This window comes from Fringilla coelebs, assembly GCF_963513975.1.
Source record: "Fringilla coelebs genome assembly, chromosome: 1".
In the NCBI taxonomy this organism is placed as follows: domain Eukaryota; kingdom Metazoa; phylum Chordata; class Aves; order Passeriformes; family Fringillidae; genus Fringilla; species Fringilla coelebs.
Window position 1 is genome coordinate 2150271 of NC_140028.1, and position 10243 is coordinate 2160513.

The 10243-nt window shown below is 48.3% G+C and overlaps 1 protein-coding gene across 1 annotated transcript; it reads left to right on the plus strand.

Moving 5' to 3' along the window:
• Window positions 1-731: 731 nt before the first annotated feature.
• Window positions 732-9968, plus strand: TOP1MT (DNA topoisomerase I mitochondrial; the record flags this gene model as incomplete). The annotated part of the gene is made up of 13 exons (XM_084208828.1): window positions 732-843; window positions 2081-2202; window positions 2726-2848; window positions 3163-3350; window positions 4114-4258; window positions 5006-5149; window positions 5643-5828; window positions 6339-6407; window positions 7545-7659; window positions 8136-8263; window positions 8948-9042; window positions 9515-9664; window positions 9866-9968. The coding sequence occupies exons 1-13, from the start codon at window positions 765-767 to the stop codon at window positions 9966-9968; spliced, it is 1647 nt and encodes a 548-aa protein (XP_084064954.1). The 5' UTR covers window positions 732-764.
• Between the last annotated feature and the right edge of the window lie 275 nt (window positions 9969-10243).

The window sequence follows — 10243 nt, forward strand, 5'->3', positions numbered from 1 at the left end:
CTGTGTTTTCCCAGAAATCCCTGACTTTTCTTTTCCTGGAGATGCTGGGCTTAAGGGACCAGTGCCAGCCTGGCTGTGGGACACAGATCCCTGTCTGTTCCCTGCTGTCACCAACACTCTTCCTCTGACCCTAACATGTGGTTTTACCCCTCTTTTTAGAGTCCTGCTCCTGCTTTTTCAGTTGGATTTTTTGACTTTTTTTTTTAATTTTTAAATTTAATTTTACTGTAATTTTTGTTGCTGTTTTTTAAATCCTCACAGTTAAAACTTGAAGTGGCTTTAAAAATCCCATTTTCTCCTGCAGGGGAAAGATTCCTTAAGATTTTATTTGCATTAAAATCAAAGTTATAAATATTTATGAGGCATAGGTTTCCCAGAGAAGCCCTGGCTGCCCCATCCCTGGAAGTATTCCTTGGGTTGGATGGGGTTTGGATTAGTGGAAGGTGTCCCTGCCCATGGAAAGGAGTTGGAATGAGGTGACTTGTAGGATCTCTTCACTCCCCCCTTGCGTTCCTCCATGTCACCACACTTCAATTTCATGGATTCCATTCCAGTGTTCCTTGTTTTAAAGAACAGGGAAGCTGAGGCAGTGGCAAAGAAGATGGGTTTTCACCCGGAATTTGTGCCAGCTGTCACTGCTCTGAGCATTTTCTCAGTGTCACCTTGGGAGGAGGCGCCAGATGCCAGATTTGGGATATTCTCATGGACTTCTGTGTGTCTTTTTCAGGTGGGAAGAGGAGAAGAAGGAAGATGGAGTCAAATGGATGCAGCTGGAGCACCGAGGGCCCTACTTTGTGCCCCCCTACGAGCCCCTGCCCAAGGATGTGCAGTTTTATTACGATGGTACAGCTGTGATGGGACCTGGGGCTTGGGGTGGTGTCTTCTCCTTCAGGAAGATGAATATCCCATTGGAAAAGCCATGGGTTCAAGCTGGAGGGTATTACACGTGGTTGGAATTATGGGGGTTTTGGGGAGCTGATCCTAATTGCTGTTCTTTCTCATTAAGCTGCATTTCGGGTTTCAGCTTTGTCAGCTCGTCCATGTTTTCCAATGAGCTGGAAAAATGGGATTTTACTGATCCCTGGCCTCAGGGACTGACACATCCAAAGATTTGGCTGGGCTGCTCCAGACTTCTCATCTCCCAAGGGCCACCTCACATCACCTTAGAACAATGGAGGGTGTCACTGGCAGGACAGATCCAGGCTTTTGCTGCCTCTGTGTTTTCCTGACATTCCCACTGGGTTTCCTGCCATTCCCTGCTCTCAATTCATCCCTGAACTCATTTCTGATGGACCAAAGGGAGGGGGAAATAAGGACACTGAGAGTCAGCCCAGGGATGGTGGAGATGGAAAGGGATCACATTCCCTTGGTGTTCCTCAGTTTCCTGGGGCTTCCCATACTTTTTTTTTTTGCAGTAGGAAAAAGGCCACTTTGGGAAAAGGAGGTGCCTGGCAGCACCAGTGGGCACAGCTGGGACATCCATGGGGCTGTCAGGGATTTTGGCTCCATGAGGAAGAGCCTTGACAGGGTTTGGACCTTCTCTGTGATCTTTGAGGTGTTGTGGGTCTGAGCTGGTGGCTTTGGAATTTGGGATCTTTGATGTTGACTTTTTTTCCTAAAAAATGTCACCGTTCCTGGATGGAAAAGTGTTTGTAGAAAGGCAACAACCCCAAGTAGGAAGGGCCCATGAATGAGCTGGTGTTTATGGTTGTCATGGAGCTGCTCCAGGGCTCCATTCCCTTCAGTCCAAAAATCCCAAAAAAAAAAAGGTTAGAGTAGGAATCAACCATTCCCTGGACATCTACAAAGGACTTTTTCCTAAACAAAAAAAGTTATTCCCAAGTAATTACTAGGATGAACCAAGATATTCCTTGTTTTTTTGTGTATTTCTCTGGCCAAAGAGCTCAGGAGGGGATGGTGGCTTTCAAGAAATGATTCAAGATCCTTAGAAAATCTAAGAAATACTCCAAGATTCTGCCCAGAGAAGCTGTGGCTGCCCCATCCCTAGAAGTGTTCCAAGTTGGACAGGGCTTGGAGCAGCCTTGTCTAGTGGAAGGTGTCCCTACCTCTCTTTTCCCAGGAAAACCATTGAAGCTGAGCCTGGCCACGGAGGAAATTGCCACATTTTATGCCAAAATGTTGGATCACGAGTACACCACCAAGGAGATCTTCCAGAACAACTTCTTCCACGACTGGAGGAAGGTACCTTCCCTGGGAGGGCTCCTTGATATCCATCAAACCTATCAGCCCCAGGCTGTGGTGTGGGATGGAGGGAATGGGGGGGATTTGTTCATTATTTATAATTATTTATAATTGCGAGGTTCTAAATGCTGATTTATTTCCATGGGTTTTTTTTGTGGGTTTGGGCTGGGATTTGCTTACTGTGCTCCCTCTAAGTTTTAGCGATGGGTACAGGTGGTGGATCTTGCAAACAGCTCCAAAAACAGTTTGGGACACCAAAGGAATAAAAGAATGACCTCTGATCCCAAAACAACCCTAAACTCTTTCCAAGGAATGTTTATACCTCTGAAATATATTTGGTGCTGTCCCTGCAGTTGTGTTTGGGGACTTTATTCTATATTAGGTTCTTCCACCCCAGAACTGGCTGTCTTTTTTCAAAAAATGGACCTCTATTCCCTTTTCCAAGGACAGGAACAAGCAGCAGCTCCATGTGGAAATAGTTTTCCCTCCTGGCTTTTCCCAGCCCCTCTCATCTCTTTCCCAGGAAATGACCTCAGAAGAGCAAGAAATAATCAAAGACCTGGACAAATGTGACTTTGGAGAGATCCATAAATATTTTGTGGACAAAAATGAGGCCCGGAAAGCGCTTCCTAAGGAGGAGAAGCAGGTGAGGACTGGTTCCTATGACATGTTTTGGGAATTTTGTCTTCCTGGTGTTGTGCTCTGAGCTTGGACTTCTTTAATCCAGCTCTGTCTCCATGGCCATCACCTCCTTCTTCCTGAATTTTATCAGCAGATCTGCACATTCCATGGCTTTGCAGAGCACCAGTCATCCTTGGGTCATGTTTTAGAGTCCTTCCCTGTCCAGAGGACTGTGGACTTTTCCAAGGGAATGACAGCACTTAGGCTTCTTGGTTGGAATGCTAAAGATCCTTTCCAGTCCAAACCATTCTGATTTTTTTGGTGCTGTCCTGGTTTCAGAAGCTGAAGGAGGCGGCAGATAAGATCCAGGAGGAATATGGATACTGCATCCTGGATGGGCACCGGGAGAAGATTGGCAACTTCAAAACTGAACCTCCAGGGCTCTTCCGTGGCCGTGGGGAGCACCCCAAAATGGGGATGCTGAAGAAGAGGATCATGCCAGAAGATGTCATCATCAACTGCAGCAAGTGGGTTGTCCTTGGAAGTGCTGAGCTCCTGGGGCTTCCCTTGGGACTGGGGGGAGCTGGGCACTTCCTCTGCCCAGAGTTGGGTCTTTCCATTTTTTAAAATCCCTGTTTTCCACATCCTGAGAGTATTTTTCCCTCTGAGTTTTGTGAGCTGGAGTGGTCTTAGCCGCTCCATTTGAAGACCTTGGCTCAAAACATTCCCCACAAGTCCAGCAAGTTTTCCAGTTGTTCCCAGCATCCAAACAATAAACACCTGGTTTTTGGAAGGGTCTGGAGCACCAGGAGCAGCTGAGAGAGCTGGAAGGGCTCAGCCTGGAGAAAAGGAGGCTCAGGGGGGACCTTCTAAAATTCCCTGACAGGAAGCTGGAGCCAGCTAGCGCTTGGCTTCTTCTCCCAGGAAAAAAAAAAATGTAGTAGGAGAGGAAAGGTTGTCAAGTAGTGCCAGAGGAGGTTTAAGTTGGATATTAGGGAAAGCATCTCCACAGAAAGGGTTGTTTGGCACTGGAAGGGCTGCCCAGGGATGTGATAGAGTCACCAGCCCTGCAGGGATGTGAAAGCTGTGTAGATGTGGCACTTGGGGATGTGGTTTGGTGCTCCTGACAGTGCCAGTTCATGGTTGGACTTGGTCTTGGAGGGGTTTTCCAACTTTAATGATTCCATGTTGTGGAGTATTTCTAGGTGGTTTCCATGTTTTCTCAATCTTTGGCTCACTGGAAACTTCATTTTTCATGGTCTGAGGGTTCTAATCCTGCTCTTCCCACAGGGATTCCAAGATTCCTGAACCCCCAGCAGGTCACAAGTGGAAGGAGGTGCGCTTTGACAACACGGTCACCTGGCTGGCCTCGTGGACAGAGAACATCCAGAACACCTTGAAGTACATCATGCTGAATCCCAGCTCAAAGCTGAAGGTTGGAATAATGCCCTTGGTCAGGTGAAAAAAATCTGTGAAAGCCAGGATATGGAGTATCAAAAGATTTTTTTTTTTCTTTCCCTTTCTTGCCCTTCTCTTAAAAGTGGATAAACAAAATGAGGGAAAGGACAGGTGATTGTGAAGCCTCAGGCTTATTCCAAGGAATGGGTTGCTCCTGGCAGAGTGATCCTGGTGCCACTTTGCTCCTGTGTGTCCAGGGAAGGCTGTTGGAGGCCAGATGGGGGTTGGAAGGATCCACAGGGGCTAAGAAGATCCACAGGGACCAGAGTTGGGTTAATTTCTACCAAGAAGTGGAGGGCAGGAAGAGATGGGATTTAACTTTGTGGGAAGAGAAAGGAGATTTAAGGCTGTTTCCAAAGGCCCAGGGAAAGTGGGAATGCTGCCCAGGTGGACACAACTGAGCAAGTGCTGCATCAGTCCACATTGGTGTCCAAGGAGCCACCTTTGGCCATGGTTTGACTGCTTGGTCTTTGCCATGCTCTGGCTGGTGGAGAACACCCTGACTTGGCCTGAATCCAGATCCAGCACGGCCAGCAGAGGGCACAGAAACCCTGGATGAGCTGTTTCTTTTCCAGTTTATTCCCTTCATGGGTTTTTTCCCAAGAAAACAGTGGGGTTTGGGCAGGATTCAGATGCTGGAGGTGTTTCTAGAGCAGGACTTGACTGGTAGGGGTGGAATAAAGATGGGGCTCAGAATGGAAAATATCCTGGTTTCCCATTCCAGGGGGAGAAGGATTGGCAGAAATATGAGGTAGCTCGGCGCCTAAAGGATGTTGTCCACACAATCCGGGCTCAGTACAGGAAAGACTGGAAATCCAAGGAGATAAAGAAGAGGCAAAGAGCAGTGGCCCTCTACTTCATTGATAAGGTATCCACAGCCTCACCCTGGGTCCTCCATCCACATGGAAGTTGGGAATTCACTTCCCTGATCCACCCCACCATGTAGTTTTTTGGTGATTGCTGGTTCTGCCACCCAGGGTTGGCTCCACATGAGGAATCTGGGGATGATTATGGAATCCTGGAATGGTTTGGTTGGATGGGACCTTCAAGGCCATCTCATTCCAACCCCCTGTCATGGGCAGGGTCACCTTCCACTTGACCAGGTGACTCCAAGCCCAATCCAGCCTGGATTCTAATATTTCTAGAGGTGTAGAAAATGAAAATTGTCCCTAGTTGAAGGTGTCCCTGCCCATGGCAGGGGGTTGGAATTTTATGATCCTGAAGGTCCCTTCCAAATCATTCTGTGAATCTATAGATGGAGATGATCCGGCCTCCTCTAGTCCTGATGCACTTTAACAACCTGGCAAAGGAAAATTCAGGTGGAATGGCACAGGATGGATGACTCCTTATTTTCTTTCCAGCTGGCCCTGCGAGCTGGGAATGAGAAGGAGGAAGGGGAGACTGCGGACACGGTCGGCTGCTGCTCCCTGCGTGTGGAGCACATCCAGCTGCACCCCCAGCTGGATGGGCAGGAGCACGTGGTGGAATTTGACTTCCTTGGGAAAGACTCCGTCCGTTACTACAACAAAGTGTCCGTGGAGAAGCCGGTGAGGGGGGCAGGAATAGAGGGAGTGCTTGGTTGTCTGGTTTCCCTCAATGTTTATCAGTCCCAAATCCTGTTACCAAGATGTGCTTTAACCCTGGAGAATGGGAGAAATTTTGGGATGGAGCTTCCGAGGTTGTTCTACCCCATGAACCATGAGGGAGAAGTCCCACCTCTTGCTGGAGCACCCTCAGATGGCTCGTGTGCTTCAGGACTTGAAATGTCTCCATTTATATGAAATAATTTTCCTTTGTCCATTGGAAAAAGGATGTTAATGGTGTTTATGGAGGAACTGGAATGTCAGAGATGGGAAAGATGAGAGGGAACACCCAGTGGCACCTATGGGAAAGATGGGAGGGAACACGCAATGGCACTTTGAAGTTGAGAAGGATGGTGGGATGTGCCAACACGAGGGTGAATCAGAGTCCATCTGGAGGAGGAGAGAGATGAGGGAGATGTCTGGGAGCAGTTCATTCCTTGGCCATGACCAGGGCTGTCCTTTCTCCCTCTTCAGGTGTTCAAGAACCTGCAGCTGTTCATGAAGAACAAGGACCCCAGCGATGACCTCTTTGAGCACCTCAATGTGAGTTGTCACCTCAGAGCTTTTCAGACAGTACTGGTGGCCCTGATGGAGGAGAAGCCAAACCATGGCACCCTTGGCCACCTTTGGTGGTCATCCCTCTGCTTTATTTTACCTCTCTGCTCTCTGGGGACACCACTGTCATTGTTTGAACACCTTTTGAGGTTTTCCAGCCTCCTTTTGCATCGCTTCCATGTGTCCCTGCTGAGGAGCTGGGTTCCTGCTCCTTCCCTTCTTCAACTCACCCACTTGGGCTTTTTTTTAGCCTGGGAAAGTCTACCCACATTTTGGGGAATTACTGGAGGTACCAGATCTCAGCTTTTTGATGCCTTTGCACCTCATTAGGGCTCCACAGAAGTGGGAGAGGTTGCTGGAGGGGGATGTGCTGCCTTCCCTCCTGGAAAAACCTCCTCCCTCATCTTCCTCAGCATGGGATATGGGATTGATGGAGCAGCTCCATGTTCTCTGTAGAACAGGGATGTGATATTGGGTGTGAGGTGAGGAATGATTGTTTGGAAAAGACCTCGAAAATCATCAAATCCAAGAATTAACCCAGCACTGCCTGATCCACCACTAAAGCAGTCCCCAGGTGCCGATGTGTGTCCTCTTGGACATAGGTGGGCAGAAATTGTTGACTTCTAGAGAGATTTTTTTGTGGATTTAGGTGGAATTTTAGGCCAGTTTTGGGTAGATGATGACCTGATCCCACAAGTAGCTCTACAAGCTGCAGGATTTAATTTTTTGTTAATGCCTAATTTTGGCTGCTTAGACAGAAGATGGTCTAAAAAGAGATTTGTCCCAGCTTCTGCTTATTCTGTTACTTTGTGGAATCGTGGAATGGTTTGGGTAGGAAGGGACCCTAAAGATTGTCAAGTTCCAAAGCCCTGCTGTGGGCAGGGACCTCCCACTATCCCAGGTTGCTCCAAGCTCCATCCAACCTGGCCTTGAACAATCCCAAGGATGGAGCAACCACGGCTTCTGTGGGAATTCTATTCCAAGGCATCACAGCCTCACAGGGAAGAATTCCTTCCCAATATCCCATCAAACCCTTTGTAGTTTTGAAGCCATTCCTCCTTGTCCTACCACTAGAATCCCTAATGTGAGTTTCCCTACGCTTTTCCCTGTTTTTCCCTCCTCCAGACAACCTTCCTGAACAAGCACCTCCAGGACCTCATGGACGGTTTGACAGCCAAAGTCTTCAGGACCTACAACGCTTCCATCACCCTGCAGGAGCAGCTCAAGGCCCTCACCAACCGTGAGTTCCAGGGGTTGTGGTGTCACCAGAGCATGGCTGGGACCAAAGGGCTCAGGAATGTCCATCCATTGCCTTGGGATCCCTAAACCTGCCCATATCCCGCCTGGGCAGGTGATGCTCCACATAGTGGGGCGGGAGTGACATATGGGGGTGAGCAGTGAGTGGGGGAGGTTGGTAAGTGAGAAATGTTGACCTTGGGGATACTCTGACTAACTGATGGCCAGGATGGGAATATTTTTCCCTCTTTTCCTTGTGTTGCTGGTTGGTTGCACTATTTCTGCCTCCTTGGGTACGTGAGGGATGAGTCACAGCACCAGATTGTGATGCTCAATTGTCCTTCCCCAATTCCCACAACCATTATTGCTCTCCCTGGAAAGAGAATGTGACAGCAACTTGTTTGCCTTTCCTTCTGCTGTATTCCCTGCTTTTCCCAACTCCTGGAATGGAGTCAGAGTGATGTTTTCATTTCTTTGCAGCTGAAGACAATGTTGCAGGAAAGCTCCTGTCCTACAACCGAGCCAACAGGGCTGTGGCCATCCTCTGCAACCATCAGAGGTCTATACCAAAAACCTTTGCCAGGTCCATGCAAGTCCTCCAGGAAAAGGTGAGACAGACCCAGCTGAGAGATCCCAGACCTAATCTGGCCTCTGAATTTTATTTTTGGATTGGGGTGATGTCTGGAGGAATCACCTTGGTCAAGAACATCAGGGAATGTCCTGGAAGTAGTGGATTGCAACCCAGGGGTGGAGAGGGATGGGATGACCTCAAATGCTGGGAGAAGCAACTTGGCACAGAATTTGGGTGAGTTTTTATGAGTTTGGGGCATTTTTCATCACTCTGTTTCAAACCAAGCTGAGGCCCTTTTGTGATGGCAGCTCTGGCCCAGCTGGATCAAGATCAGGGAAATCGGTTTTCCTGTCTTTTTGCAGGAGGAGCAGCTTGAAAATACCTTCAATTACCACTTTTAATTGTCCTCAGTTTTTGCTCACACCCCACTGAAGGGCTGGGACTTTTCTGAGTGCTCTGGTGCTGTCACAAGTCCCTCAGTCTCAGGCAGGTGCAGAAGATAAACAGATTTAGGATCTCCAAGTGTTTGTGGCATCTGGGCTGGGATGATATTTTAGAAGATGCTAAAAAATGCTAGAGCCCAGAAAATGCTGCAGGGACAAATTGGGAAGTAAGGAATTGGTTGGTAAGAAATTGAGGGATGGTGTACGAAGGAAAAGAGGGAGGAAGCTGAAGCCTTCAGGGAGGTTGGAAGTGTTGTCTGACTTTTTCACCTTCACAGATCGATGCCAAGAAGAAACAAGTGGAGGAAGCCCAGGAAGAAGTGAAAAAAGCTGAAGATGAGTTTAAGGACACTAAAGATACCAAAGCAGAAGTGTGAGTGGCTTTTCCTTGGAATCCTCTCTTGCAGAGGGATCCAGAGGGCCCGTGGATGGGGCTGATGTGTCCCAATACCCCATCAGAACAGAAATGCCCATGTTTGGGATTGGGTCTTTCTTGTCCCATGGAAGTTTGGAAGATGGTTTAGATCTTGGGGATAGTTCCCTTCAGGGACACTTCCCACTCTCACAGGTTGCTCCAAGCTCTGTACAATGTGCCCTTGGACACTTCCAGGGATGGAGCAGCCCCAGCTTCTCTGGGCAACCCATTCCAGGATGCTGGATTTTGTTTGCCTGCCATTGTTGGTGGAAATTACATTTTTTATTGTTAATTTTTAGTATTAAGAAAGCATCTCACCAGGTCCAAACCCTTGAGAAATAGGTTAGTGCTGAATAGCACATTTGACTCTGCCTTTCCAGAGAATTTCTGGGCTTTGGGACATTCTGTGTTGTTCCTTCTCTGCCCTCAGCAATGTGGAGAAGAAGAAGAAGCTGTTGAAGAGGCTGGAGGAGCAATTGGCCAAGATGAACATCCAGGCCACGGACAAGGAGGAGAACAAGCAAATAGCTCTGGGCACATCCAAGCTGAATTACCTGGATCCCAGGATTACTGTGGCTTGGTAACTCTTGGGTGGGAAATCATGGAAAGGTTTGGGTTGGAAAGGACCTTAAAAGTTGTGGTGTTCAATGGGCAGAGACACCTTCCACTGTGCCAGGTTGCTCCAAGCCCCATCCTACCTGGCCTTGGAGACTTCCAGAGATGCAGTGGAGAGGCCACTGCTGGGTAACTGGTCCCCACTGGTGTCTTGTGGTCTGCACAGGTGCAAGAAGTTCGGGATTCCCATCGAGAGGATCTACAACAAGACCCAGAGGGAGAAGTTTGCCTGGGCCATCGACATGACTGGCGAGGACTTTGAATTCTGAGCTGGTGCCTTCCACGTTAAATCCCAAATCCTGCTCATTTGGTGCTGTTGGGAAGCTTTTTTTATTTTTAATTTGCTGCTGGTGGTGGCTGAGGGTTGTCTGAGTTTGGTGCCTTTTGTTTTTGGATGGAAAAGCAAGCACCTGGATTTCCAGTTGAAGCAGGTATTGCTGATTGGGATTTCAGACTTTGGGAACTCTTAATTCCTCATCAGAGTTGCCAGGTACTTGGCCTTCCTCTGGAGTCCTGGAAGGAGATTAAAAAAGAGCCTTAATTG